We start from the raw sequence: 14,090 nt of genomic DNA on the forward strand, positions 1-14,090 counted from the left end.
GAGACAGACTGGCTGCCATTGTCTCGGGCAAGAACACTTCAGAAGAAACACTTTATTTAAATAAGAAACACTGAACCACGCATCTAAAAATACACACACACACACACACACACACACACACACACACACACACACACACACACACACACACACACACACACACACACACACACACACACACACACACACACACACACCTTTTGAGAGAATGATGGAGAATCACATCTTCTCCACTAGGGGTGCAAATTATCGAGTAATTCATTAATCGATAGTTGTTTCATCTTATCGATCAATGAACGATTAATTGATAAGCGGCAATTCTTCTGAGAAGCTGAATTTCCTTCTGAATGTGACACATTTAGGTGGTAATTCAACAAAGTCGTTTAGTTGAGGTACTTTAAAATACTTCCACATATTGTGCATTTGGCGTCTTTGTCGTCATTAACCAACTTAAAGTGGCTCCATACTGCACTCCGTTTTGCCCTCTTCATCGTGTCAAGGCTCGATTCCACCGGAGGCGTACGCGCCGCGGGACGGCTGCGCCGCGGTCACCGCTGCTGATCGCTTCCACTATAATCAATGAGACCATTTCCACCAGGCGCGCCGCGGAACGTTTCAGCAGCGTCCCAGGAGCGGCGTGCCGCGTCCCAGGAGCGGCGTGCCGCGCCGCGGCGCTATCTTTCCGTCCAATTCTATTTTTGCCGCGAGCCGCTGCTAAACCGCGTCAATTTCGACAGAGCAGGTCGAGCCAGGCAGGAAGTGAAAAGTAAAAGCCATAGAGCATCCGGTCAATTTTCAAAATAAAACACAATACTCAGCTCATGTAACTTCACATCAACATAATTACGTCATGACCGGTGGGTCTCAGAGGGTCGGCAACATGGACGACGAGAGACTCATTGTCGAAGTTCAGCAACATGAAGTCATTTATGTACCAAAACATCCTTTTTATAAGGAAAATGTCAGAAAGGACAAAGCGTGGCATTTAATTGCAATAGTTTTGGGAGTGGAAGGTGAGTACATTAGGTTTAAGATTATCGCGTGATCTCGTGATCTCGCGTGAATACGGCTGGCTCGCAAGGCAGCGCTACGCTGCCGTTACGCGCCCGGTAGGAATGGACGCAGGGCAGATGGACGCAGCCGTTCCGCGGCGCGTACGCGTCCGGTGGGATCCCGGTGTCAGTGTCCCGCTTTTCGTTTGTCTTGTCCTGCTTCGCTTGTGTTCCCGCTTGTGTTCCCGCTTGTGTTCCCGCTTGTGTTCCCGCTTGTGTTCCCGCTTGTGCGTCAAGTACGTCTGGCATCAAGCGCGCCCTCACGTGGACGGTTGGGGAATTACGGGTTAAAAATGCGATTAATTGCAAGTAATTTAATCTAGTAATCTCTAATCGACAATTGTTTGCATCCCTAGGTGCAACGGATCACAAAGCTCACGGTTCGGATCGGGTCACGGTTTTTGAGTGACGGGTCGGATCGTTTTCGGATCAACAATAAAGATAACAAGACAAATGTGACTTTAAATCTTCAACTGTGTAAAAACAAAATAAAGTGAACAATTAGGTAATAATCCTGCTTCCTCTAAGCATGGTCAATATATAAAAAATTTGCAATCTGAGGCATTATTCCTTCTTTTTAACATGGATAGGATAGTAAATAATCCCTAAACCTGGATTTACAATTCAGGATGTCTGCATTGCCTGGGGAGAGTTTAGAGTCTACACTCTCCCAAGGCAATGCAGACATCCTTATCTTCTTTTTTTTAGTTTGGTAGCGAAATACAGTTTCTGTGGTGTTTTATTTGGCATTTTGTAAATCCATTGATTTCGGTTCGGAGACTCATTGCTCATTGCAAGGGGGGTTGGTTGTAGTCTTTTCGCTCGGTTTTAGCCCTACTGTTGATACGGCGAACCGAGCGAAAAGACTACAACCAAACCTAAAAACGTCCGGTTCCGGTTTCAATGGGATTTACGGAACGCCAAATAAAACACAACAGAAACTGTATTTCGCTACGATACTTGATGATGTTGTTGATACCGGAATTGTCCTCTAAACATGCGCTGATCACGTCAACGCACAACTTTTTTTTTTTTTAATCAGCTGATCCGCGGATCACTTGCGTCCCGAACCGTGATGGTTGATCCGTACGGATCACGGGGAACCCGTGAACCGTTGCACCACTATTCTCCACCATTCCGCCAACTTTGCCTCGCTCTCCTCATGCCTCGCCTGCTCCCTGGCACTCTCCTCTTGGAAGGGGTGTCTGGGGTGGTGGAAGAGGTGCCTGGGGTGGAGGAGCATGAGGGAGAGGTGGGAGGGCTGGTGGCAGTGGACTCAACGATGTCCTGAAAGAAAATGAATAAGACGGAATTAGGAATTATATGCCAGAAGTGGGTGATATGGCCATATGTTACGTACAATATATAATAGCTATGTACACAATATAGTACTGCCAAAAAATACATTGATTAACCATGTAATATTACTAATATAATATAATATATTAGTATATATAATATTACTTATACAATATTACTAATATAATATATTAGTATAAAGCTTATTTTTAACCTGGAGTCACTAGAACATGGAAGATCTGGATATCATACGACATGAGCCCGGCATGTCGTATGATATCCAGATCTTCCGAGAGTCCGCGGCCGGGCTTCGAAGCCCGCGGCCGGGCTGCAGAGTATAATTAATAAAATAATTAACAGTTAATTACAGAGAAAACACTTACATTTCTGTTTTTCCAATCCTGTCGCATCTTTTCGCCCTCCATCTTGATTTTCCGTTTTCTCACAAGGTATTGTGGGAGCAAGTCAGAACTGAAGCGCTTTGAGTGTGCCCATCGAAAATCTAAATTTTGAGGGGATGTTAGCCCTCCCCCTTACCCCTTAAGCTACCTTTAAACTGGTATTGGGACATGGCTCCACGGCGAGGGGTAGGGCTGAGATTTTGAAGCGAGCCAAGTAATGGGATTCAACCTTAATCGTAAAGAACAATAAGTCCTTCCAAGACGGGTTAGGGTTAGGGTCGCGAGGCCTTTTTTCCCTGCAGTTGGACGAATCTACGGATGCGAGTGACAGAGCCCAGTTGTGCATTTTTATTCGGATGGTGCAGTGATGTTGCTAGGTACGCGTCCTGCGTCCCTGACGCATTAAAATCTGAAAGGACGCACTAAACTCACTATCCATGCGTCCCGGGGACGCATCTCATTTTCCCCATGAAAAAACGATACATTGTGAACATTAAACAACTCGTGTTTAATCACAGTAACTGGCCAAAGAAACCTTCTTGTGAGCAGACCGGACAAGCACTGTTTCAACCCTCTGCGCATCTACTCGGCGCTGACGTGATCCCCTGTACAAAGTATCGCGACATGCTAATTTAGCCGCTACCAAAACAACTAGCTCGTCACCGCTGATTTCATTTCAACAATTAAAAATACAAACTTCATAGTAAATAAACCCACGTTTCCACTGCTCGATGCTGTGCTCATTCGTGTCGATTATGTTGTAACGTTTAGGGGACGTGCTGTAATGAAATAAATGAAACATAATCCGGTGGTGGTGATGAAAACTACATTGAACGGCAGCCGCCATATTGTTATGCCCAAACGGCGCCTGCGCATACATCGCGCTTCCAACGAGATCCCGTTTTTCTCGAGAAACAGGCAGAGAAGAGAGAACGCAAAAATGCCACCAAAGAAAAAGATGAAACCTATTGCAGGTCAGCAAACTATTGCAGCTGCATTTTCTGTCCCCACTACCTCTGCACTCCTCCCTGACTCTGATCAGCCTAGAGAGAGTACCTCAACATTGCCTGTACCTACTTCTGCCTCACCCTCTACTGAGCCCACTGCAGAAGAAGTGCCTCAACCTTCTACATGTTCCTCCCAAAAAAAGCGAACTTTTCTGAAGCAGTGGCTCACCACATACAAATGGCTGCGCTTTTCAGATGACAATTTCATGTATTGTGACATTTGCACTAGTTATAACAAAACAGGCACATCTATGCACAAATCAAACAAATGCACTATTTAACACTATTTTACACTATTAATTTAATTTAAGAAATAGAATAATAATAAAAAAGAAACACATTTTTTAAACTGGGGAGTCGGGACCCATTGAATTTCTCAGGGACCCACCCAACTCACCACCTGTGGGTCCCGGGGACTCACTACATTGAAAACCTATCAACATCACTGTGGTGTTTACTGACATGACTGCAAAAGAGGAGCTGTTAACACTACTGCCCATGAAAGAACACACGCGAGGAGAGGATATATTTCAGTCTTTCAATAACTTTATCACGAAAACCCAGCTCCCAGTGCACAAATTGGTGTCCATCACCACGGATGGAGCACAGGCAATAGTTGGCCGTGTGAATGGATTTATTGCCAAATGCAGGGAGGACGATGCTTTCCCGGAGGCTTTAGTTTTACAATTGGATACTGGTTTGGAGTCACTGGGTCACATGACATGGAAGCTATCGAAAGAAAAAGATAATTTCTGCATATTAATATTCATATAAAATAGAGGAAGCACTAAAATACCATAAAAAGTGGTTTGTCTTATTCTTAGGGTTTACTTTTACAATTGGATACTGGTTTGGAGTCACTGGGTCACATGAAATGGAAACTATTGAAAAAAACTGCAAGTATTTTGTATTGATATATTTACGTGAAGTAATTTATTGACGGTCCCTAAATCAGTTTCCAGCAATTCACCGCGAGGCTCTGCGAGGAGCGCTAACCGTTCTCCTGCTGCTATTGCCTGGCAAATCTCCGTGAAGACGCTGGAACTGGACTGAATATCCGTCGAATATCCAACCTAAAACTAACTTCACCGTGGTGGTGAGAGGAATGGCATCCCGGACCCCGTGGTCCAGGATGCCATTAAAGGGGAAAAAGTTGTCCCTCGATGATTCATGCGATGCAAGGTTAGTTTTATTTCTAACATTATTCTATCAACACAGACATTTAAATCTATAGTCTAGCATTATAATTGATTTACCACTTCGTTTACGATACTTGTCTCTTCTATTTCTGAAAGTTGCCGGTTCGCTGCCGTGTCTCAGAACACGACTACAGCCAATCAGTTTGCCTTTGCGCATGAATATTCATGAGCTCACATCGATCCCTATGCAATTCACAGGGTATTTATATATTATACAGTCTATCTATGGTATGGTATCAATAGCTAATCAGTGGCAAAGAAGAAATGAAAGTCTGCGTCGATGCCTCGCAAGTCCAGTGTCGCGAGTGGACGTTGCCATGACATCTAGAAATCATAGGTCTACCGTATTTAATGGGTTATGTCATGTGTATGGTTGATTATAAGGTAGGCCTATGTATATATATATATTATAATGTATATTATAATATATATGGTTTCAATATAACTCGTGAATAATATTGGATGAATACTTATTATAATTATTCACGTCTTGAGCCATCTGTCGGAACGTGTCCGTGCCGCTTCCAGTGGGGATTGCAGTACGGAACACAGCCGCTTCGCTGCCGTGGCGCTTCCGTGCCGATTCCGGTGGAAATTGGCCTTAAGACTGTTTTTAATAGCAGGCTAGCATTGCCCGTTGCCGTGCGCTAGCCTAGCACGAGCGAACTCTGCAACTAGAAGGACTGAATGAAATGTGTTAAACTGTCTCCAGTGATATAGAATACCAATGCTCACTTGGGAATCAGGCCCTATGTCCAAAATTCCGAACTACCCCTTTAACACCGCGGAATACGATCTGCCTTCACGTTGTTTTACAGCAAGGCTGAATGTAAGAAGAGTACTTCTTTAATGGAGGCTATAAAAGTAAACGCTACCAGTACAGTAGTAAACACTAACAGTACACTAGCTAAACACCTCAATTACGTTAAATAGTGAACAATACCAGTACGTACAGTTATAAATACTACCACTACGTACAGTTGTAAACACCAGTACGTACTACATACCAGTAGACAATAGCAGCACGTACAGTAGTAAACCAGTACGACGGTCCAGTGAGGCTAACCATAGGTACAACATTCAACATGCTACTCTAATACATTGCTTAGGTAACACGGTACTTCGGCAATACGTCACGTCAGTCATACGTTTCTTTAGTTATACGGTACTTCAGTGATACGGCACTTCAGTGATACGCCACTTGAACCCCAGCTGGTCGGTGGAATACAGGAGTAACAAAGCAGAGGAGCTAGCAATGAAGCTAAACGTGTATCGTAGTCAGTACCTTCTTCTCCTTCTTGAGTTCCCATCAAAGAGCAGCAAGAGATCACAGCTTAGAGTCCGATTTAGTTCCTACATGCACCCGAGTCAGAGGAGGCTTTGCTAGCTCACGTTAATAGACGGACTCGCAAGTTCAACCGGTCTGTACTGTTTAAACCAAGTCTTCCCTGATTGGATAAGACACTGCTCTTTGTTTCCGGACAGGCCTCGAGGTCCATTCACATTGGTCGACGCCGCATCGTGTGGGTCTGATCAGAGAATGGCCGTTTCTCAATTCCTAGCACGCGTACTACGGACTCGATGACTTGCAAGTACGTACTTGGCAAGTCCGTACTTCAACCACAGACTTGCGAGCACGCGAGTACGTACCTGCAATTGGAACAGCAGCGGACTCGATGACGTCACCACCTCTGCTCGTCCGTTAACTGTGCTACAGCCAGAGGTGTCAAAAGTATTCACATTCATTACTCAAGTAGAAGTATAGATACTAGCGTTTAAAAATACTTTTGTAGAAGTTGAAGTATCAACTCAAGCTTTTTACTTAAGTAAAAGTATAAAAGTACTGGTTTCAAAACTACTTATTAAAGTAGTTTTAGCTTCCAGTACAGTAGTAAACACTAACAGTACACTAGCTAAACACCTAGCTTATGCATCGCGCGCACTGACAGAGACTGAATACTACGTATTAAAGTAAAAGTAATGCAAGGGGGAAAAAATAAGTATGCTCACACATACAAGGAATTTGGTCTCTGCATTTATCCCATCCGTGAATTTGTGACACACACAGCACACCTCTATAGCACACTGCCCCACTTCCCCCCCAAAAACCTTTTTCTAAAGGCCATCTAATGACTATAATATTAATGTTGAAAAAATTGGGATGCACCTGTTTCAGACACATGTATGCCCATTGAAAATGAACGCATATTAGTACAATGCAAATACATTAAAGAACCATATGTGTACTACTGAGCATTAACATGCGTTTCATGGAGCGGAAGATATGATGACTATTTCCCTGTAAGTATTGGAATGGTGCAAAAAGTCAAACTTCAGAGGCATGTTATCAAAAGCCTTTATTCAAGCTTAGCTGCAGGAGCCAGCCGTATTCACGCGAGATCACGAGATCACGCGATAATCCTAAACCTAATGTACTCACCTTCCACTCCCAAAACTATTGCAATTAAATGCCACGCTTTGTCCTTTCTGACATTTTCCTTATAAAAAGGATGATTTGGTACATAAATGACTTCATGTTGCTGAACTTCGACAATGAGTCTCTCGTCGTCCATGTTGCCGACCCTCTGAGATCCACCGGTCATGACGTAATAATGTTGATGTGAAGTTACATGAGTATTGTGTTTTATTTTGAAAATTGACCGGATGCTCTATGGCTTTTACTTTTCACTTCCTGCCCGGCTCGACCTGCTCTGTCGAAATTGACGCGGTTTAGCAGCGGCTCGCGGCAAAAATAGAATTGGACGGAAAGATAGCGCCGCGGCGCAGCACGCCGCTCCTGGGACACTGCTGAAACGTTCCGCGGCACGCCCGGTGGAAATGGTCTCATTGATTATAGTGGAAGCGATCAGCAGCGGTGACCGCGGCGCAGCCGTCCCGCGGCGCAGCCGTCCCGCGGCGCGTACGCCTCCGGTTGAATCGAGCCTTAAGAACTTGGCGAACAGGGACCCACCATAACAAATTGATTAAACATTTCCTGAAAAAAAAACACAATATCTACACCAGTTAAGCACAGACTATGAAACAAAGAATTACCAATAGGCTTTGTTCAGCCGCAAAAGCAACTGGTTCTCAAAGTTCTTCGAGCCAATGCACGCTCTTTTTGGGCTGAAGATCAGCCCTGCAACACTAAACAGTCTTTCACAGGCTGCTGAGGCGTGCGTGCGTGCGTGCGTGCGTGCGTGCGTGCGTGCGTGTGTGTGTCCCAGACCTAGTACTGAAGGGAAATTGAAATTGAGCGGTACTTGGCTAAGAAATGACACATATTAAGGGGAAGTTGAGAAGTGAGACACTTACCACATTTGAGGATATTTTCCTCACTTGTCCAGCAGGTCTTAAATTTCGGAACTAGAATGGCTGCGGCGATCAGCTCTGGATCGGCAAGCATCTCTCCGAAGCGTTTGTCCAGGCCTATGAGAAGTGCTGCAATCAAAGGCTCACAAAACTTGGAGGCGACGCGAAGGTGATGGAGCTTGGATCCAAGTAGTGTAATAGTGGAGACCAGCCATCCCATCTGCACACTTGTTTCTCCTTGGAGAACGTCAAGTGCCTTCGCAACTGGAGACATTGTCTTGGCATATTCTGCAAGAAATGCGAGTTCCACTGGAGTAAACCTGTACAAAGAAGAAAAGAAAAACACAACATGCAACATTAAGCCTACTTGATGTAGCACCTTCAACTGGAGGAACTGATAATTAAAAAGGAAAAATAGTATAGTGGCATAGTGTTGTACGGTATTCAAAGTATAAAACTGACTTAATCTATTGTTAATCACTTCATTAACTGAAAGGCAGAAAAACAATTACTTACTTAGGTGTACCTAATTCAGTGCAGACAGCTGCAAGGGCTCCTTCTCCTTGTTCTCTTGTGATTCTCACTATTCTTTCTACAGCTGAAAAGAGTGAATTCCATCTTGTCGGCACAGGCCTTACGAGTTGTAGTTTACAGTGGTCTTCAATTACTTCAGCTGCAGTGCTTGATCTTGAACTTTTTTTCCACAAGCTAGAGCATTTGGAAAATGTGGACCTTGCCACACGCTTGTACAATGGGTTGCTCTCTGCTTTAGAAGCATCAACTGTTGACACTAAATTGAGCAGGTGGCAGGCGCAGCGATGGTGCTTGGGTAGCTGGTATTCCAAGTAGTCATCTTCTTTTAACAGGGCTCCGACATCAACAAATTCAACACCCTCAATGCTTTCCTCTTCATTGGAATCATCATTTTGGCCACCGTCATCCTCTTCTCCATTACCCTCTCCTACAGGTTCAGGATTGTTGTTCTCGTCAGACTGCCCATAAACTCTGAAGGCTTTCAGGAAGTTCGATCCGTTGTCGGTTGTAGTGCGAACGATCTTCTCTCTGATATTGAATTCTGTGTGAATATCATTTAGGGCACCAGCCAGGGCATAAAAGGTATGTGAAACTTTCAGTTGCTTGCATGCCAGGGCAGCACAGGATCTCTGCATGGTCTGGGGGTTAAACCAGTGTGCAGTGACACCAATGAAACCGCGACGGTGTGCCGTCCAGCAGTCTGTTGTTGTTGCTATGAATTCAATTTCACTTAGGGCAGCTTTCAGGTTTCTTTTCATTTCAACAGAGGCCTTTGTGACTTTGTTTACAACCGTATTGCGCGTCATGACATTTGTATTTGGCTGAAGATGTTGCACAAGCTCAATGAAGCCCTGTTGCTGAACAATGTGTGGGGGGTGCAAGCCTTGGACAACGAATTTGAGGACTACTTTATCCACACTTGCCTGGGACACTCTTCGAGTCTCCCACAGCTTGGTTTGTTTGGAGGGTGGTGTCAAAGATTTCTTCAGTGGATGGCTTCCTTTTGAGGGCTGATGAAGAAAGTTGTGTGGACCTCTCTAGACGGGTGGGGTGTATCTTCTGTGGAGAAAATTAATGCAGAGGCACATATTGAGATTCATATAATTTCTCTCAAACCACAAGCTCAGACCATCTAGGACTTCCGTTGTATTCAATTTCATGGAGAATCATGCCCCATGTCCAAACTACCCCTTTAACTTACAAATATTGCATATAGTAGGGATGGGCATGATTAATCGACGATTGATTAATTGATCATTAAGAATTTCGTCTGACGTACATTTTTAATCGATAAAACTTTTTTTTTATTTTACCTTTATTTAACCAGGCAGATCATTACGAACACGTTCTTATTTAGAGTGCTAATTCTAAAAAATATCTTCACACGGTGTGGCTTTTACAATTACCATTCGTAGTGTTGTTCAGCAGAGAAATAGTCCGCCCAACCCCGTCAACCCCAACGTGTCCGGTTACTTAGCAACCGGACACGCTGGGGTTTCAGTGAGATTTCAAATCTCACTGAGCCCGCCAAACAAACATGCAACGTTGAATCATTGCCTTGCTACTGATAGAAAGCAAACCATGACATGGATTGGCATGTTCCTAGCCATAGTTTTAGCATTGGCAAACATTGCAAATTTACCATTAGTACATTACTAGGTTACTACAATATTTTGTCAACAATCGACAGATAATAACAAACTCTGCGCTTACCTCAATATGCTTTTTCAAATTAGATGGCGAGTTTTTGAAAGCCATTAGCTTGTGGTACTTGGGTGCACAGAGCTTGCAGGGCATTCGAAATGAGTTATTTTTGCATCCAACGGTACGGCCAGGGATGAGGAAGGGTTGGTTGGTCTTCTTGGCCACCAGCCGCCTCACTGGTGCTAGGTTGGGACATTTTGCTTGTCTACTTCTGCTATTTCGTAGCTGGAATGTGGCGCAAATTTATGTCATGTCAGAGAATGTAGACGGGCTCTGGTCATGCGCAGATGCCATGGATCGCGTATAAACCAATAGGGTGTCAGAATGGTACATGTTTATATTCTCATCCAACCAATCAAATTCACTCTGGCGCGAATTATCTGGATAGGTTTTTTTGTTTGTGTTTTTTGAACGCCAGCGGAATAAAAACAAGCCGAAATTAAATAGGAGTAACGAGGCCATTTTTTAATAGTAAGGAGTAGAAAGTACAGATAAGTGCGTGAAAATGTAAGAAGTAGAAGTAAAAAGTAGTCTGAAAAATAATTACTTGAGTAAAGTATAGATACCCAAAATTTCTACTTAAGTAAGGTAACAAAGTATTTGTACTTCGTTACTTGACACCTCTGGCTACGGCCTCATTTAGGCATATACTACTGTACAATATAAACAAATGATATAAAACAAAATCCCAGCCTCTTTCATTTTCAAATAGTATGTAAATATCCTGAATGAATAAAAATTTAAAAGATATGCGTGTCCTGTCATGTGTATAAGCTATACACACACGACTTTATACCAGTGGCGGCTCCTGACAAATTTCTCAGGGGGGGCAATTGTTACGATGATGGCTAAGATCCACGGTACAATCAGATTGTTTTCTGCTTACCTCATCGAACAGCTAAATGGCAACATCAGACATTGACTGCATGTTCTATGATTTTTTTGATACAGCTAAATCAAGTTAATAGTGAATGTTAACATGCTTTTGGCTGATGAATGAACTATCCCACTGTGGTCATCTAAAGGTACATTTTCATCTACCATTTTGCCTCCTTAAATACCTCTGAAAGTTAAAAGAGACTGCTTTACAATAAATCACAATACTCTTTCTCCATCTGATATCATTTATTTTAAGTGCAGCAGTTGTGTTCTGATTGAACAAAAAAATGGATGTTAGCATAGCCTAGTAATTATCATATTTACAGTTCTCATCACATGTTTACAACTTGAAGACAGCATATATAAAAACTAGTGGCATAGCCTACTCATTGCAATATTTACAGTATTCCTAAAACAAGAATGATCCAAGGTGATAATCAAAACATTGGGTGCTATTTAACAAGAATTTACCCATAAGACACATGTACATTACAAAGCAAACAAAAAAATTGGCTAATGATATGCAATTAATACAGCTATTTCCAATTCAACATTTGAGTAGTGCAACAACGCAACAACATTAAAACAAAATTTCTCACTTGTATTGAAATTTTGCTCGTCTCTCTTTCAAAGCAGCAAAGTGATCAATGACCCTCTCATTAAAATCAGGCATGTTCCTGACTAGTTCCCTCTCCATGGAAAGCATGGCCACAGCATTGAGACGATCCTGTCCCATTGAGTTTCGCAGGAATGTCTTGATTCTCTTTAAGGTCGAGAAACACCTCTCAGCTTCAGCAGTTGTCATGGGAGTGGTTATGAGGATGTTCAACAGAGCCACAGTCTCAGATAGGGTCTCATGGAGGTTGTTCCTCTGTAGAACCTGGTAGAGTGCCAATGCACCACTGCAGCCCTTGAAATCTGGACTCTCGTAGATAAGGGACAGTTCAGTCTTGAGCTTCGCCTTATTCAGCATGGGGTATGCCTTGGCAGTGGTGTTCAGAGCCTCATCAGGGAACATATGGCAGTACTGCTCAAACAGGTCTCCTTGTAGCAGCGTTGCACTCACAAGGTGGCTTGTGAAAGAGAACCTCTCGTTTGCATGGCCCAAGATGGTGTCACAGACCTGTAAAAATAAAGAGAGTATATCACAAATTGGAAGTACACTATGAGTAAAAAACACTGCCACCATCCATCCTTGAATGCAACTGTAAATACAGAAGGGGTGATTTTTTAACACTAGGTTCCAGAGGCCTTAAAAAGGAGGTCTGCATGACTTTAGAATACAATAAAGTAAGGTATGCAATGAAGTGAAAGTGAGAGAAAAATAGAACAAAAAGAAAATAAACAAACAAAACTACAAAATCATCTACCTCCTTAGACAGCCTCTGCTTGTCTTGCTCTCCCAAGGCCCTCCTTTTTCCTGTAGTTCCTGCTGCTACTTGCTGCTGCTCTGGAGATTGTTGTTTCGTCAGCTTGTATCGCAACGAAGCTGGCCGACTTCACCTCCTCCGTAATGCGTGCCCTAATGACAGCTGCCATGCAGTCGAGCAGCTCATTTTGGACCGTCTTGGATGTGCTTTTAAAGACGGCGGCCGTTTTTAAATGCTCCTCAAAAACTTAATCTAGGGATGCAATTAACTGTACCTATCCTCGAAAAATTCCGGGGTTGCTGGATCCCTCGCTCTCGTCTCAGCCTCGCAAGGCCAACTCGAATACACCGCAGAACTTAACACCGTCGATCAGGCGGCCCAGAATGTGGCGGTTTTTGCTCACCTCATAATTTTGCCGACGCAGTGCTAGCCTGTAGCCCTGTAGCCTGTCTCCTTTCTTTGATATTTGTTTTATATTTAAATTTGGTCGGGGTGGTCCTAATTGTTTAACAGCCAATTTTTCCTGATTGCTTCGACGACTAAATGGTAATTCTCTAAATGAAATTATGGAGTTGCTCTGAGCTGTAATATTCGCCATGACGATCGTGAATGTGACTGCGGCGGCGGCGCAGGCACGTAACGTGATGAACCTATTAAAAGCCATAAAAGCACCACGTGACGTTCACTGTAGTGTACGTATGATATGACGGAATCACGTTAGTGCAAGCACTCCCGGAACCCATAGAGAATGCATTGCAGGGCTTGCAGTTTGAAAAAAAAAGCTTTTACATGAAAGTCAATGAGAGCTAATGAGGAGATGGAGGTGGTGGGGACTGGCTTTGCTCGCCTTGCAGGTCACGAGGCCTTCAGATGTGCTGCTGGGGCCATTGATGGATGCCACATAAAAAATTTGCCACCTGCAGAGCAGAAGAAGACCTATTTTAACCTGAAGCTCTTCACTTCCATCATCCTGCAGGGCATCTGCGATGGAAACGGTCAATTTATTGACGTGTACATCGGGACCCCGGGGTCAGTGCATGATGCCCTCGTGCTCCGGCGTTCTCCCTTTTATAGGCAGGCTCTGTACCCACCAGCTGGGTACTTCTTGCTGGGTGATGGAGGATACCCATGCCTGCAGCGTCCTGTGGCCATCATGACGCCATACCGCCACCCTGTAGCCGGTAAGCACCTTCTCTTCTGTCACAAATTGTTAGTTTGGTGACACTGATACATCCATGTGATTTTTGATTACCAGGTCAGGTTGAAGCCAGATACAATAGGCACCACGCTAGAGGGCGTAACATTGTGGAGAGGTCATTTCACATGCCATGTG

At 43.7% G+C, this 14,090-nt stretch overlaps 1 protein-coding gene across 4 annotated transcripts in view; it reads right to left on the bottom strand.

Moving 5' to 3' along the window:
• Nucleotides 1-6,493, bottom strand: part of LOC132453287 (centrosomal protein of 95 kDa-like) — a 58,726-nt gene extending 52,233 nt beyond the window's left edge. The window contains exon 1 of one of the 4 annotated variants that reach the window (XM_060046114.1): nt 6,244-6,493. In XM_060046114.1, the coding sequence (XP_059902097.1) occupies nt 6,244-6,268 (25 nt within the window). In that variant the 5' untranslated portion in view covers nt 6,269-6,493. The remainder of the gene's footprint in view (nt 1-6,243) is intronic. The other 3 variants (XM_060046111.1, XM_060046112.1, XM_060046113.1) reach the window with 3 other exon arrangements.
• Between the last annotated feature and the right edge of the window lie 7,597 nt (nt 6,494-14,090).

Source organism: Gadus macrocephalus, chromosome 3, assembly GCF_031168955.1.
Source record: "Gadus macrocephalus chromosome 3, ASM3116895v1".
Taxonomy (NCBI): domain Eukaryota; kingdom Metazoa; phylum Chordata; class Actinopteri; order Gadiformes; family Gadidae; genus Gadus; species Gadus macrocephalus.